The sequence below is a fragment of the Neopelma chrysocephalum genome, unplaced genomic scaffold (assembly GCF_003984885.1).
Source record: "Neopelma chrysocephalum unplaced genomic scaffold, ASM398488v2 Primary Assembly neopelma1_60, whole genome shotgun sequence".
Classification (NCBI taxonomy): Eukaryota; Metazoa; Chordata; class Aves; order Passeriformes; family Pipridae; genus Neopelma; species Neopelma chrysocephalum.
This window is the reverse complement of record NW_020897715.1, coordinates 5,723,521-5,741,062: the sequence shown is the minus strand read 5'-3', so window position 1 is coordinate 5,741,062 and position 17,542 is coordinate 5,723,521. Positions and strand designations below refer to the sequence as shown.

Genomic DNA, 17,542 nt, shown 5'->3' with positions numbered 1-17,542 from the left:
ATACAAGGCTGCTATTTTTTACTTTCACCATAACTAAAAGTAGGAGGAAAATCTGATTTCAAATAGACATAGTCAAGATTAAATACAAATCTCTGACTTCAATTAGTTTGGGATGGTTTAAGAATTTCATATTTATCCAGGCTGGTAGCTGGACCACATCACAAATTTGGTGTCTGTACACATATAAAAATGTTTCCTGAAGACTTCCATACTGTTCAGTATCTACAGGTAAAATACTCTCCTTGGCTGCTCTCAAAGTGCGATATGTCACAAATGGGGCCAAGCTTTCCTTCTCCACCTCACTGTGGTTCTCCCTCAGGTTTTAATCCCAGCATATGATCTGTCATTATTCTGATATCTAAAGCAAAATGGCTGCACTTAAATAGAAAATTTCAAGGTGAACGCAGTTATTTGTAAGTAAAGGTCTGCCATCTAATCCATTTGCATCCAAAGCCAGTCTGTCTATGAAGTAATTTTATGTACTTTTTACAGTTTTCAATAAATTCACTGAAATCACCAGACTGGATGATGTTTTCAAAGCTAGATGGAAAAATTACTAAAATGACAAATTAATTTGAAAATGAGAATGCTTTTGTTAATACACATAAATAGAGACAAAAAAAGGTAAATCTTAGGCTCTGCGGTGTTCTGAGCTCAAAGCAAAGCCTTGATGTCCGTTCAGGTTTTGTTTCCCATCAGTGCAAAACTCAAATAAGGCTTTTCCAGCATTCCCTGCCTGATATTCCAAGTGGGTTTTATGAACTATTTTTTTTTTCCTCTTCAACTTTCACAAGATGCAGTGAAAATTTGATCCTCAGATAACAAGAAAAGAGGAACAAACACAGTGTTGCGCTGCCTGTGGAGCATCCCAGCAAGAAGCGTGTGCCTCAGGAGTGATTTCCCATCGTGTCTCCGCTCTGGCCAGGGTACAGCAGCAAGCAATGCTGGGCACGGATGCTGGCACTGCCCTGATGGCTCAGGAGGAGAAACGGAAACAAGGTTGTCCTCTCCTGCAACCTCTTCATGCTCTCCTACTGCAGTCCCAGGTGCTTGGAGCAATGCAGAGCCTGTTTTCACACGCGTGCTGCAGGAACTGTGTAGGCAGTGAGCACGGAAAATAAAGGGCAGCTTGTGTACTTTTTTTATCCTCTTTGTTGCCAGGAATTGTTCTGATTAACATAAAGTACCATTTTTATGATAGATTAATAATAATAAAAAAAGCTAAAGTTCTGATGGATACAACAATTGAGAATATTGAGAACTTTTCTATATCCATTTTTAATGAAAAAATGAATAATGAATAGAAATAGAAGTATAACAAAGAATTTCCAGTTGAACTAGGAAAATACAGGGATAAATAGAGCAAGTAAAACTGACATTTTACTTCCCGGTTATTTGTAAATCCCCATTATTTGTATATTCTTGGTTATTTGTACATCCTGTCCCTACTTACAGCCACTTATGTTTCGAAACAGACTAGAAAATAAGAACAAAATATCCTCACAGCACTTTTACTGACATATTCTCAGTTGAAACTACAATGAAACTATGATTCTTATATTAATTTTTCGTTTCTTGCACGCCAGAAAGTACAAGAGCCAAAAGACTCTCAAATCTTTACACTTGAGGAAGGAAATTTTGATCTCAACTGTTTTCTTTGATTTTCATAACTTGCTAGTTATTACTGGCAGTGCACTCATTTGAAAAAAAAATAATTATGTTACTTCACTTTTTAATGTGCAATTTCTCAGATTTTATATAACAATGTAAAGTTGACATGGGATAATGAAGTACAGTTTTTAACAGTGAGGAGATCTGTTTTAAGATAACTTCCAAACACTTCAGGCATGAGGAAAATAATTCAAAAAAAATCTTCACCAAACTAAATTTAACATACATGTATTCCATATACTAACATTGCCCCTGCTGTATGCCTTAGTATGATCCAAATTTCCAACACAGGAACTATTTATACCATTTTCTAGTGTGTCCATATCTTCTTAAATTGGAAGAAATATGTTTAGAAAAGAAACCTGATCTACTAGAACATATAATGGGGATAGATTAACTTCAATTATGTTACTTGAAATAAAATATCCATTATATAATGGATAAAATATCCATTATATTAAGTTACTGGCTGGCAAGCATTAAATCAAATATAGACTTCTACATACTCCGTATCTGTAGTAAAGTATTATAACATATTAAACAGATCCTTATTTTAAAATCTCTTTCCAGCACAGGACCAGTCATTTATGAACTGCCTCACACAAGTTAGCTGGGAGTTATGAGGAACCCTGTCTTTTTTGATACTGTATTCTGAGCTTTTCCAGTTGCTCCACGCACTGCGTCTGGGCCAGCTTCAGCGTTCGGTTCTCCTCTGTCAGTTCTGCGTACTCCTTAGCCAGCTGAGCAGCATCCATGCTTTCTTTTTCCACTTGTTCCAGCCTGGCAATCAGCTCCTTTCTAATGATTATGAAAAAAACCCCAAATATTAAAAATGGCAGTATGCAGAAATTTGTCATCGTGTGTTAGGTCAAAGCTGGACTGTAGGTTGTTAACGTGGTATTACCTGAGCTCGTGTGAAACAAGGGCCTAGAAAATTAATTTGTTAGGGTCCTCTTTTTTCCATTAAAAGATGAAGCTTCCAAAATTGCTGACAGGTTTGCTGTTCAGTGACCAAATCTGCAAAATGCTGGTTTCAAGTATTTGTATTTAGGGCTATTCAGCCTGGAGAATAGAAGGTTTCAGGGAGACCTTAGAGGCCCTACCAGTACCAAAAGGCGCTCCAAAAGAACTGGAGAGGGACTCTTCACAAGGGTGACAGGACAAGGGAATGGCTTTAAACTGAAAGAGAGCAGGGTTAAATTGGATACTGGGAAGAAATTCTTCCATGTGAGGATGGCGAGGCACTGCACAGGTTGACCAGAGAAGCTGTGGCTGTGACATCCCAGGAAGTGTCCAAGGCCAGGTTGGATGGGGCTTGAAGCAACCTGGTCTAGTGGAAAGTGTCCCTGCCCACGGCAGTGGTTTGGAACTAGATGATCTTTAAGGTCCATCGCAATCCAAACCGTCCTATAACTGTACAATTCTATGATCTCTAACTTCAGTAAATGTTGAACATGTAATTCATGGTGGTGAATCAAGTTCCTGAAGATTGCTTGCTAATGCTTTACCAGAAGAATAACAATTTATGTTTCTCTCAATACCAAGTATAATTGAAAGAGAGTAAAGTTTTTTGTTCAGTTACTTAGATTTATTAGTAAATTCTGTGAAGTGCACCTGGTTTCCTTTCTCTGCTACAGATGATTCTGGTAGATACTAGGCACATCAATCTGAACTACATATATTGCTTCTATAATATGTTTAGGCTCCGACCTTAGCCCTATTACTGAGGCAGAGTGATAGACCTGCAAACCTGACGCCTCCTGGTCCTCTTAAGAGCTGTGGCTTCTTCTGGATGGAGTAACACAGTGCCCTGTATTCCCAGAGCTGGCCAGGAGCTGGAGTCTCCTGTATAGTATCAACTGGAATTACCTCAGCACAAGTTAAGATAAAAGAGGTCTTAAAACACACTGAAGGCATGAGTAACTCACAGGGTTAGTGAATTACTAATTGTTCTCCACTTAAGTCATCCAGCAGGCTAGCCTGGCCTCTGGGGTTTTTTCCCTTTAAGTCAAATATTCACCCCTGCTACAGGAAATCTCTTCTAAAAGGTTCTTAGTTCTTTTGATCATTCTATCTCAGAGATTAGTTAATCTTTAACGGTTCATGGCCCTGTGACTTTATTTCTCAGTCATATCAAAAACATGCTTGTAGATCACCAGTGGGAAGATGTTTGTACCTTCAAAGTGGATAGTTTTTGCTGCGGTCCTTAAAGGAGCCCTCTTGTCAGGCTAGACCTGTACTTTCAGACAGGAAGTTCCTACAGATCCAGAATTCTATTCCCACAGGTCAGAGTATTCATGAAAAGATAACATTTCTGTATTTGCTGATCACTTACATTACTTGTAGCTGCAAAGCTACCACTTACAGCAGCAAAAGTGTAAGCACCTGGGTTTTGAAAAACACTTCTGTCTGGGCTTCTTTTAGGATCAATTTGACCTTGCTCTGTCTTTACTGCAGCTTTCAGTGATAGCAGAGTTTGCCCACAATTTACAGTCACAGTTACTTAAGTTCAAGGAGTCACAAAGTTAGAAGAGATTCTTGACACAGCCATTTCTCCCAACTGTGCTTCCCATTGAAAAAAAAAAGTTAGCAGCCATTACAGAAATTTTAAATCATCCTAAAGAGGCAGTATATAGGCATCCTCCTGCAGCTAAATATGTTGGCTTTGTTTTATACCGTTGAGGTAATGCAGAGCAGCTATGCTGCAGCAAAGCCTCTTTCTCTTTCCTTTCACCAGGTGAAAGGTGTATTCAATCAAGCCCTTGAGGGAAAACATCAAGAGCCTATTTTAGCTCAGCAAAATTCTGTTTATATTTGTCACAACATAGTTGTAAAATTTTTAAAAGCCGCAAGCCATTAACAGGTTTATTTCTCTTTGGTTGGGCCATGATAGATCAACCAGTTTTCAAAGGGGCCAAGATGATTTTGCTAGACAGCTCCTATTAATGGGACAGAGACCATGGAGGAGTATTTTAGAGAGTGAAAAATGCATTTAGGGACAATGAGGTTTTACAAGTCTTTCATCACTTCAGTCTCTCGAGGGCTTCCTCTGGAAGACTTTTGTTTCTGGAGACCAAGAGAGAGTGTCAGCAATATTTCTTTGCAGTTATTCTCTGGTGCAGTGCTGGACTGAAGGATTAAATTAAGCTCTTTCAAATTACAGACTGTTAAAACAGAAGTGTCCAAAGAAATGAATTCAGAATCATTCTTCCTTACTTTTCGTACACTTATGAGCTTCTTAAAGGAAGATGCAGTGAACACACTAATAAGTAATCAGCATCTTCAAAGCAGGCAAATCTTTTCTGTGGGGACTTTTAGTACTTGAAAAAGAATGGTACTAACTACTGTATTTGAACTGGAGCCAGGAATGGCACAGACAATGTGCGAACTCGGACAACTCTATTAATGAATGTCAGTCCTGATTTGATAAGATGAGACTTTGTGCAGACATGGAATTCATGCTGCTCTTCAGTAATATTCAAGCAACACAGATAATGTTTTTCCCTCCGTGGGATTTACCTTTGCTATTAAACAAATTATAAATGTGCTAAAATAAAAATATACTCATTGCTGTAGTCCATACTCTAGGATCTCCCTCACAGAAAGCAGTTTCCTTGCACTGATTCTGTGATCCAGTAGAACTATGTGGGCAGAAAAGGGCAATTCAACCATCTTTCCTGTATTTTCTGATTGGGACAGTATCTCCAGTTGTCTCCCAGTACATTGGAGGCAAACAACTGTCCAAATAACTAATTTCCAGTAAATTGCCAAGTAGCTACTTGTGTAGCTCCCTGTGTGTACGGCTGCACATATATGTTATTGATTGACTACCCATGAGATTGTGCTGGAAGTCTGATAAATGCTACAGGCTGGATATTAGAAAAAGGTTCTTCACCCAGAGGATGGTTGAGCGCTGGAAGAGGTTCCCCAGGGAAGTGGTCACAGCACCAAGCCTGACAGAGTTCAAGAAACGCTTGGACGATACTCTCAGGCACGTGGTGTGACTCTTGCAGATGGTCCTGTGCAGGGCCAGGAGTTGGACTCAATGATCCTCATGGGTCCCTTCCAACTCAGCCTATTCTGTGATTCTGTAGTAAAATTGCCCACTTCTGAGTCAGCAGAATCTACTTATTCCCTTCCCATCAGGATCAACACCTGTTTACAGGGTAGGGTGATGTTTCAGGAAAATACTGTCAGCCTGCCACAGATCTAAAATTAGAGTACCAGGGAATTGCTAAATGTTATGAATGGTGTAGCTTACGAAGCTCACAAAAGGATGAGGACAGTAACATTTGCTTCTGACCTAATCCAGGATTTGAACTTAGCTTCCAGAGGTTAAAGAACACCATACTAAGCTCTTGCACCATGTAGCCTTTGTTATGGATGCTTAATAAATAGGTCTAGCACTGTGTAATCTGTGTTTTCTGTTAATGGCTACCCCAAGTTTAAATATTAACAGCATTGATAAGGTATTTTCTAAACTAGTGCTGAGGTACTCAAAGCTTTGAGACAATCTGTAATGTTCACTCTAAGTGTTCTTTTTTGGGAAGGGATTTGTGAGGAAAGGGAGCCTGCCAGAGCAGGAGAAAAACACAGCATGGTCTTAGAGAAATTATTTCTCTTGGTCTTAATGACTGACCATGCAGACAACAGAACTCCTTAACACTAATATTCACAATGAATAAATACCAAGAAAAGTGACAGACTAAGCAGATAAATCTGTCTGGAGATGAGCATATTTAAAGATGGACTGGACAAAAGGAAAACAGCTTCCAGAGTACAGAGTCAGATTTGTCTTTCCCCAGTTGTGAACAATGTGTTCAGGATCATGCATCTGTGGCACCACACATTTCTTCACAGCTAACATGTGTCCGTGTTCTGGTGGCCATAAGATCATCTTCATTTCTCACATTTGACATGGCTTTCACATTAGGAGGAATCAGGAGACCCTGTAAGGTAATTGCTGTCTGAGAAGACTGCCCTAGTGTGTTTAAAGCCTACTAATTGATTTTTAAAACAATGAGACAGCCTGTTTTAATGTAAATGAAAATATATCCAGATGCCAACACATATAAGGTCATAGAATCAGAGAATGGTTTGGTTTGGAAGGGACCTTAAAGATCATCTAGTTCCAACACCCCTGCCATGGGCAGGGACACCTTCCACTAGACCTGGAAGTCTCTCTTTGTATTAGAAAAGCTGTAATTTAATTTTCACTATTTGGCAAGTAACATATATTTTGCATACACATGATGATGAAAAATCAGGTCTAGAATGGGAAAATTATTGAGCTAAAAGGCTGCCTTTAAGGTTCATGCTAATCTTTTTCTGTAGTACCTGGAAGTCTGAAGATTACTTGTCTTAGCAATGTTGTAAAGACACTCCGGAAATAGTGTACCTAGAGAAACCATCTGTGCTGGAAACCTTAGAACAGTCTGATGGTCATGAGAGCATGCTAAAGCATATGGAAGGCTTCCACAAAATTAAGCAGACACCTCCACTGCATGTCATTTGCCAAGAAGGCCAATGGCATCCTGTCTTGTATCAGCAATAGTGTGGCCAGCAGGACCAGGGCAGTGACTGTCCCCTGTACCTGGCACTGGTGAGGCCAACCCTCGAATCCTGCATTCGTTCAGTTCTGGGCCACTCACTGCAAGAATGACATTGTAGTGCTGGAGGTGTCCGGAGAAGGGCAATGGAGCTGGGGAAGGGTCTGGAGCACAAGTCTTGTAAGGAACAACTGAGGGAGCTGGGAGTGTTTAACCTGAAGAAAAGGAGGCTCAGGGGAGATCATCATGCTTTCTACAACTACCCAAAATGAGATTGTAGCCAGGGGGAGGTCAGTCTCTTCTACCAGGTAACAAGGATGAGAGGAAATGGCCTCAAATTGTGCCAGGGGAAGCTAAGATTAGATTTTAGGAAAAACCTTTTCTGGAAAGGGTTGTCAAGCACTGGAATGGGCTGCTCAGGGAAGTGGTGGAGTCACCATCCCTGGAGGTGATAAAAAAACACGTAGATGTGGCACTTGAGGACATAGTTTAATGGGGAACATGGTGGTGGTGCTGGATTGATGGTTGGACTTGATGATACTAAAGGTCTTTTCCAACCTTAATGATTCTATGATTCTATGTCTACTGTGATGTGCAAAAGAAGAAAAGAAATCATATCCATGGCAAAGAAAAGGAGTGATCCTAAACCAGGTGGTGATCAAATGATATTTTCTGGAGAGTTATATTAGAATTGTCTGGGGGAGGAAAAAGCGATAACCAGCCAGTGCTAAGAATATAAGATACAGCTAGCAACCATGGCAACTCTAATATTTAACTACATAATCCAGGGTCATTATCTAGTAATAGCAATATAACAAGTGCTCAAAATAACCAACCATCCCACCCCTTTCACCCAAACTTAGATACCCCAAAACATCTGTTATGGAAATACATGTGTGTTTCTGGAACATAAATTAAATTACATTCTGTGCCCTAAATGTGGTGTGCTCTCACTTCCACACCCTTTTCTTTATTTTCAATCATGTCTCCCATTCCACAGTGATTTTTTCCCTTGTACTACATATTGCTGGCATAAATGGGAAGAGTTTGAGCGAAGAGAGCAAAAAAAGCTATGATTATATTAGCCAAAAAAATCTACTCAGTCTTCTTCTAAATTCTTTCAATTTCTTCCTTTCTTTTTTGGTCTTCTTCTTGAGTAACTTCTTTTACCCTTCTTATTTGCTTTTTTTCCTTTTATTTTCCCTTTTTGGAAACTGCAGCCTCTCTTTCTCTCTCACATTTCCCCTCTTCCTGTGAAATAGTTGTCATCTTCTCTCCCACTCCCAGTCTAGTACATTCTTTCGCCATCTACATTGCATACAAGAGAAAGGGCAAATAAACTCTGTTCTTGCCTTGATGAAAAGCAACCCTCCTCACATCAATGACTTTTTATACTTTGACCGTATTTGATGCTCACAATTCAGTGAGAGAAAAGTCAAGCTAAGCCTTTGAAAAGTTGCAAAAGATTAAATGGTTTTGACTCTTTTAAAACAATGTTTTTCAATTTTCTATTTCTTGAAGATACCTCCTTTAGAAATATACCTGCATATATTATTCCATGTATAAAGGTGACACTGAGGTTTGGAGGCTGGAACAAAAATTGTTTAAAGTAGAATTAACTTAATTACATTTCTTTTTACTAAAAAACTCTAATACTACTATGGATATTTATGCCAGGTTAACTTAACATTATTTCTTCCTCCTAGCCAACAAATAGAAAATATTTGCTCAATCCATTGTCTGTTTTTTTTCCTGTCAGTCATAGCCTTCAGTATTCTGTGTGCACAGTGTTCTGTCAGTAGGCACCACAGATGCAGACACTGCCAGGTGGGAATTGCCATTGTAATGACACAGGCGAGTTACCTGTGGAGAAAAGTTGGGAGCACTGGCAGGGGTGTCATCCAATAGAATTTGTGGTTGCATTTGGCAAAAATGTACAGTGAACAACACTATAAAGTTGTTTGTTCCCATTAAAAGGGATGAAACTTGATCATTGTCCATTTCATCAAAATAGTATTTAAGAGAAATAGACAATAGATAACATGTGCATTAGGCAGTTGTGGATCTTTATTTCTATACATTCAAATTCAAACGTAGAAGAAGATAAAGACACCCACAACAGGGGCAAATTTCAAAAAAGCAGCAAATGCCACCTTTTCAGTTTGAATTAGATTTGACTGAATTGATTAGAACTGCTTTTGAGGCTCCAAGCTTGTCCATCTCATCAGTCTTTTTAGAAAAGTCAAAGCATCCATTCTAAGAATGGAATACTCAGCTCTTCCAGTGATGGGGCAACCAGAGCTTCTCTGGGCAATTTGTGCCAGTGCCTCAACACCCTCATAAGGGAAGAATTTCTTCCTACAATCTAATCTAAACCTATCCTCTGTCAGTTTAAAGCCATTCTCCCTTGTCCTATCTCTACATATCCTTTTAAATAGTCTCTCTCCATCTTTCTTATGGGCTCCCTTCAGGTACTGAAATGCTGCAATTATAAGTGTGCTCAGGTTTGTAAGCTTATGTGTGTGTAAATTATATGTGTCCTAATAACTTTCTAATCCCCCTTCCAATTTTAACCAAACTTCATGAAGTGAAGAGGTCCCAGCTGGTTTCTGGAAGGTTTAATAAAAACAGAGTGCTACAGAAAAGATTGTTACCTCAATGGGGAAAGGCAGTCTCATGAAACCTGCTCCAAAATACTACAAAATGGAGAATCTACCCGGAGGGAGAAGTTATAAACGGTTCACTTTTGGAGAAAAAAAAATCTTCAGTTGGCACTTGCAGCTTGCTAAACCTCAAAATCAAGCAACCAGTGCACCAATCTGTAGGAAATTAAACATCTTTGATCCCAGTGCTCTAGGACCACTTCTTCACATGGGCAGTGGTGAAAGGTGCTGCACTGATATTTGTGATGTTTAGACATTTCACAGCTATACAGCACGTGAACACAAGGCCGTGAATATGTAATTGGAAGGCACATAAGAATCACAGTGATATAATTCCATTTGTTGCCTTATTCAGCCACTCAACATATGTTTACTGGGGCACGGAATCCACAGAACAGGTTCAGCAAAGGTAGCAGTGTGGAAGCATCCTGACATTGTTCCACTGTTGACATCCACTGGTGAAATGAAATAAAATGCCAGCCTGAAGCCCAGGGTAACCACTGCAGAGAGGCTGACATCTGGGCTCAGAAGTTGATTAGGACAGTTGTGAGCTCTGGTAAACAATTTTGTGCATGTACCTGCCCTTCTTAAGAAGCAAAGTATTTCTAATTCAGCTAGTACCACAGACTCCATAGATTAAAAGATTGCATTCAAAAAGGATATTTTTTTTCACTTAAGAAAGTGCAAAAATAATAATATAAATGTCTATGGTTATTATAATAATAACATAAATGTCTAGTTTTTAGAGGCTCCAAACATACTTCATAAATAGGCATAACTGATTCGGGAATGTGTCAGTAATAATAATGGATTTATATCAGTAGACTCTAAAATCCAAATGATCCAAATGATCTAAGGCTACCTTTTGGGTTTATACATCTAAAGTCAAGTACTTAAATGACCATTTAATATTTTATATTCTATTTGGATTTTCAGAATAGAAAAAGACACATGGGTTTCCACTGAATTCACTTGATTACTAAATACACATGTAAGCAGCTTATATTAGACAACCAAATTTGACAAATCATTGCAAAATTATTTGAAGTAATTATCTTTTCCTCATCTTTCCAAACACACCAATTACATTTGATGGGTCTTGTTCAATGAATGATGAATCAAATGCAAACACTGCATTTTCATGCATTTTTCCATGCAGGGACAATGTAGTGTTAGTCTCTTCTGGCTATTTTTATTTCTCCTTTAACTTTTGTGTCAGTTTGTCAGAATCTGAGTGCCACACAGATCCTACAGTGGAAGGGGATTTGTAGTGGGAAACCTCAAGTAGCTCTGACACGTTAAGCCAAATGTAACTATATTGTGTCTGTAGCCATCAACCCTGATAAAGATATCTCACTTTCTTACCCTGAATAGTTTGGATTCAGGGAGTTTTTTGGCTATCTTGTAAGAATACAGGATTTCAACAGTTTCCCTCCCATCAGCTTGATTCTAAGATTCCCATGGGGGACCCCTGGTGGCCTAGTGGTTAGCATGCGGGACTCTCACCGCTGCGACCCAGGTTCAAATCCCAGTCCCCCGGGCAGATGGAGCCCGTTAGCCCTGTGAGGCCATCCATCTATGAGAAGGTCACTCTAAACAAACCTACGTCCTGAGGACCTCACTGTCTCAGCGCAGGCTGTGTCTCACCTAAAAAATCCATTGCGCAGGCTGGAAAGATAAAAGACCTTTCCCCAAATCTTCGTTCGTGAAGACTGGCCATTATTTAAGATTCCCATGGATGCAAACTTGGCTGAACTTCAAGGTCAGCTGGGTAGGGATTTCACTACTCACCCTCTTTCATCTCTCTGACTTTCTTTTTCAGGTTTCTTGTGGAAAGGGACCGAGACCCACAGAGTGCACTTTGCCATTTAATAGTCATGCAAAAGATGACAGGGCTGTGAGTACAGAAAAAATGTCTCCAGCTTATGCACTTTGCATACAAACACCTAAAATGCCAATGTGCATTGAGCCAATGTATACAGAAACAGTGCAACTCACAGAAACACATCTACCAATACTGTCAAGCACTCCAAGCCTAACTGAGGATCTGTTACATTTGTCATTAAAATGTATAATGTTAAATTGAAAAAAAAGTTCCCTAACATTAAAAAGGAGACTTGCACCAGTTGAACTGGACTGTTATGTGACCTGGAATCTGTCAGTGAAGGTTTTAAGGGACGTACACATAGGTTAGGGTCCAGAACTACAACAGCTCTTAGTTGGTCCAGTTGATCCTATGGAGCAATGGCCTACTTGTACTGTGACTGTCAGGCAGAGGTATGGAATAGAATCATAGAGTCAAAAAAATGATAGAATGGTTTGGGTTGGAAGGGACTCCAAAGATCATCCAGTTACAACCCCCCTGCCACGAGCAGGGACACCTCCTACTAAACCAGCTTGTTCAGAGCCCCATCCAACCTGATCTTGAACACTTCCAGGGATGGGGCAACCTGTGGCAGTGCCTCATCACCCTCACAGGGAAGAATTTTTTCCTAATGTCCCATGTTCCTAATATCCGAACCTTGACCTCTGTCAGTTTAAAGCCGTTCTCCCTTTTCCTATCCCTTGTAAATAGTCTATCTCCATCTTTCTTATAAGCTCCCTTCAGGTACTGGAAGGCTGCAATTAAAAGGTGTGTGTGTATGTAAGTACATACATGAGTATATATGTATATGAGTTTAAGGTCAGAAAATATTATGTGAAAACCTCATGTTTAAAACAGGATTTTACGAAGAGATTATACAACAGTAAATCCTTTGGGAAATTTACTCACTTTCTTTCTTCCAGCAGAGCAATTTCTTTCTTGACTTCATGGTACTCTTCTGCTATTTTGCAGTGCTGTTTATATACCTGCATAGATTCCTTAGACTCGTGACAAGGAGGCACAGGCTTTAAGAAAAAGAAGAAGAAAAAAAATACACTGTTTTAGAATAAAATATTAGTTTTAAAATACATATTTTGAAAGATAAAAATATTTATCTTAATTCCTGTGAGAATTTTTTCCCCTAACTGCAGGATATTGCCAACTATTCCTAGTGACGGCCTTTCATGGAAGGAAAAAAACCTGAAATGATCCCACTTCCCTGCTAAGAATATGTGTAAAGCTTCAAACCTTTTAAGAATTTTCAGAACTCTCCTTGTCAGTTTTGCAAAGTATTCCTAAAGATTGATCAAAGAAAGATTTCTCCCTTACATCCCTCTTTTTCAGCTACAGTGATATATGAATGCTAAAGCTGATGCATTGGTGAGACCCATAACACATAGGAGCGTCTTTTCACTGCAGAAACTACAGCTTTGAGCAGAAGGAGATTTTGAGTGCAAACAAGCTCCTATTCTCTAGTTCTGCAAGATGAGAACAAAACACATGAAAAGATGTAGACTAAGTGCTCTTTTTATTCCTAAATGCAATGCTTATTCCAGTTTATTCCTAAATAGGACGGGGCTGTGAATTGGGACACTGGGGTTGATTCTGCTGGACTCAACAGGAGTTAGTCTGCTGACTCCAGTGCAGCCAAGATTTTATGATGAGTTCTATCTCAGCAGTATCTCAAGCTGTAAACAGCTTGCTCAAGATAATACCATTTCTCTGCATCTCTATTTCCTGTAGAAGAAAGGCATATGTTTACTTAGTAGAATGATTATGAGAGTTAAATCAGCTAATTTGCAAAGTGTTTTACATTTTCATATAAAGCACAGGTGAGATTGAGCATAGAAGGATGATGGCAATTAAAAAAAAGAAAAATCAGGTTAAGAAAGAGACACATTGAAGACAAAAGCATTTTACCTCCTATCCTAAGTACTGACATCATTGTCGCAAAACTTTAACTTTTTTCTAATGCACACTGAATGTAATAAATATGGCAAATAAACCCACTCAGGGCTAGAACTCCTCATGTGAATTTCAGCTGAGACCTTGAAAATACATTTTTGGTTAAATGTAGGTACTTTTTGTTCCTTAAAAAGAAAACTGCTTAATTCAGGCTTATCACATTTTGGCTATAACACTTTCAGGAAGTACTTCTAAGTTATTAGCCATGAATCCGTTGACTGTAAATGAACTCTAAATAACATCCTTGAGCCACCTGTTTGAAGCAAAAGGAAACACTTAAAATAGTTCCTTTACTGCCCAGTTAAAGAGCACCCAATCGCCTTTCACAATATTAGCAGATTATTTTACATTTCTTGCTGTCCTACTTCGACTCTTCTCTGTAGCATAATATTCCTTTAATGACATTTTATTACAAAAAGAAAAGCACAAGTCATCAGACTTTTCCTATTTATGATCTTCTAATCCTTTTTTTTAAATCTAAATTGGAAATTTAAATTTAAAATTCAGAGACAAAGATTAAACACACTTTTATCCAGGAGACAGGGTAAGTTGGTTCAGCTGTAACCTAATGCACAGTTGTAGGTAATGTAAGGATCTTGTGAGTACTTTTAGACAGTATGTGATTCCTCACTGAAATTTTAACACAGGCACTCATTTCCCACGTTCTAAATGCAAAAATGCTAAAGAAGAATTGTTTCACAGGACATCCTCTCTGATCTTGGAGATTTCTGGAACCCAGGGAAAGGGCAGCCCACCACTTGATGAATCTAATCCCTAGGATAGGGCTTTTAATTGCAATTCAATGTGGACGAGCAATAGCACCATTCATACAGCCACCCAAATAATAAGCATAAATTTAACAAGACAGAATATAGAAGTCTCAATGCTCTAATCCAAGAATGCAAGGATGAGCCAAAGTAGCATCTCTGGTATCTGCCAGAGATCAGCCATCAGCAAATGCATCACAATAAAAAAATTTTGGACGGTACCAAAGGGAAAGTGCCCAAGCAGTGATACTTCAAAAGAAAATCCAACCAAACCAACAAAAAATCACCTTGGATTTGCTTCCAACTTAGTTTCTGTTAATCTAGCTGGTTTAAACAATTAAAAAAATAAAACAGTGTTCAGTTTCTATATTCCAGCTTCCCACTCAAAAGATATATATAGAGAGCTAAAAATTATCCAGTCATGCTGAAACTTAACATCTGAGTTTCACTTAGAACCAGTTGCTGATTTACAACCCCCTTCCTACCATTGTCCTCTTCAGTGACATTTTTTCTTACAATGATATTTTAGCACTTAAAATAAACTCACAACAAATAATACAATCAGTTTACTAATGTTCTGTTCATACAATTCTTTTCAATCTTTTCTGATGGTATTAAGCACTGTATAAAGAACTTTTTTAGTGTATTTTTCTTTAAAATATAAATTTGATTATGTTTTCATATGACTAGGTAGAATGGTTTGGGTTGGAAGGGACCTTAAAGATCATCCAGTTCCAATCCTCTGCCATGGGCAGGGGCACCTTCCACTAGACCAGGTTGCCTCAAGTGCCACCCAACCTGTAACTGAACACTTCCAGGGATGGGGCAGCCAGAACTGGACAACTTGCCTCGCTCTTTTGCAATTTGGAAATTTCTAAGAAAGAATTTGGTGATAGTATTTGGTGATAGATGTCCATGAGTAATTTCTGGCCAGTAGGATATTTAACTGGCTAATGTATTCATTATTTAATAAACATCTCTATTACAATCACATGAAAAGGAGAGATACAAGTCTCCATCCACCTAGAATGACTTTTTTGAATGCATGGGGCCAGACCATGGAGAGCGTTACAGACGCTACTCTGATGGCATTCCATGAAGTCTGTATACTATTTTTTTGGTGAGAGTTTGCTACTTTATCCAGGTAACTACTTTCAACAGGCCTTAATAAAGTGCAGTTTGCAGTATGTACTTTTTTCACTCAGAAGCAAACAGCCATACTTTAATTTCTTCTTAGGACAGGCCAAGCTTGATACTTCATGAAGTACCTTGCCTGTCCATAAATTGATACACATAAAAGCATACCTGCTAGACAAGTCAAAAACATCCCTGCCAAAGAAAGTTACATTTAATGGCAACAGTTGCTACTTTTAATCCTGTTTATTTCAGGCTTCAGTGTCATCCACCCTCATTTTTCTGTGCTGTCAAGATATGCACATGCAGCATCCCTGATTTTGCTCACAAAGTTAGCACAAAAGCTACAGCTTTAAGTTATATTAATGATCTATCCTATTATGCCTGATTTACAACAAGGTCTGATTTTTCCTTTGTTGAATAACTTGCTGTAACACTGAGAAATGGTCTACAGGATCCAGCAAGTAGACAATAAAAGATCTTTTCATAGACTGTTCTATAACTGCACATATGTATGTACATCTTTACAAGACATATAAACTGTTCATTTAGACTTTTGTTTGGAATCCAGACATGAAAGATGTTAGAAGATGACATGCAAATGCCGTTCATGAAGAAACAGAAAGAGTGCTTCTGCAGGCTTCTTAAGGCAGGTTGAAGGAGCTGTTCTAAATAAAATCTTTGCTGGGGGACACAGAATGACAGTTTTCAGGTTTAGGGTTTTTTTCGCTTCACTCACATAACAAGGTATGTTTTGCCCTGCCATGTGAATATCAGCATTCCATATCCACAAAGGCTGTGTAGCTGACAGTGTCAATCAAATGTTCAAAAACTTTAAAGCAGATTATTTTTTAATTCACCATAGTTTGTTTGCATTTACTTTTTGACTCAACTGTGAAAAATAAAATTAAAATTTTCTCCTGAAAATGTCGAAGTTTCAGGAAAAAATTTTATCAGGCAGTTTTGCCAGCTCATGTGAACTTGTCTAGAAAGCAGTCTTTACCACTAATTAAAGTCTAATTAAGTCCAGTTAAAGAGTGGTATCTCGCTTTTTGTAATTTGATAACCTTCAGCTAAACTCTCGTGGAAAACCGGAAAGTTCAGTGCCAACATTTTGCATGGTGGCCTATGTTCATTATACAGCCTTGTGTACTCTTCCAGAATGGAAAACCCCACATTACTCCCAGCAAAAACTAGCACATTGCAGCTACTTTTTGTTGTGCAACTGGAACTCTTCAACCAGTTTCAGATATCTTTCAGGATATATCTTGTCTAGTCTAGTTTTACTATGAACATAAGCAGCTCTCTTTCTTCCGAACAATTCAGGTCTACTGGATAAGAGCAACTGAGAGTTTTGCTCTCCTTTGCTGAGACATTTTCCATTCTTTTCTAACTTGGGAATGATGTTCTGAATTTGTGAACATCCATGTCTTACATAACCTAAGACCATAGTTATTACAGCAGCATTACAGGAAACTTTTCAAGTTCATATCTAATTATAGAGTACCACAGTACTCTAGGAATACTTATGGAAATTAATATTAAAAATATTAGTAAATCTTAAAAAAACCATCATCCTCTTTAAAAATGCGGTATACTTTTAAGCTTTCTAAAATAATTTTGTGTGTCTAACAAGAATCTTGGCATTCAGTAAAATCCATTAAAGTTCCAGAGTAAACAAGGTTTCTGCTAAACGCTTATATCATGCACAACAAACTTTCATAACAGTTTTGTAGTACAAAAATACAAAATATGACATAAATGCCTCTCAAGCTCACAATTTCATGAGAAGAGATCACAGAATCATAGAATAATATAATCATAGAATGGTTTTGGGTTGGAAGGGACCTTAGAGATCATCTTGTTCCAACCCCCCTGCCATGGGCAGGGACACCTTCCACTACACCAGATTTCTCAGAGCCCCATCCA

General features: G+C 38.5%; 1 protein-coding gene across 3 annotated transcripts in view; it reads right to left on the bottom strand.

Annotated features, from left to right (window-relative positions):
• Positions 1-630: 630 nt before the first annotated feature.
• MAP3K7CL (MAP3K7 C-terminal like) overlaps positions 631-17,542 on the bottom strand; it is a 32,751-nt gene continuing 15,839 nt past the window's right edge. For all 3 annotated transcript variants that reach the window (XM_027681425.1, XM_027681426.1, XM_027681424.1), the window contains 2 exons: positions 12,657-12,772; positions 631-2,469 (listed from right to left, as the gene is read on the bottom strand). In XM_027681425.1, the coding sequence (XP_027537226.1) occupies positions 2,289-2,469; positions 12,657-12,772 (297 nt within the window). In that variant the 3' untranslated portion in view covers positions 631-2,288. The remainder of the gene's footprint in view (positions 2,470-12,656; positions 12,773-17,542) is intronic.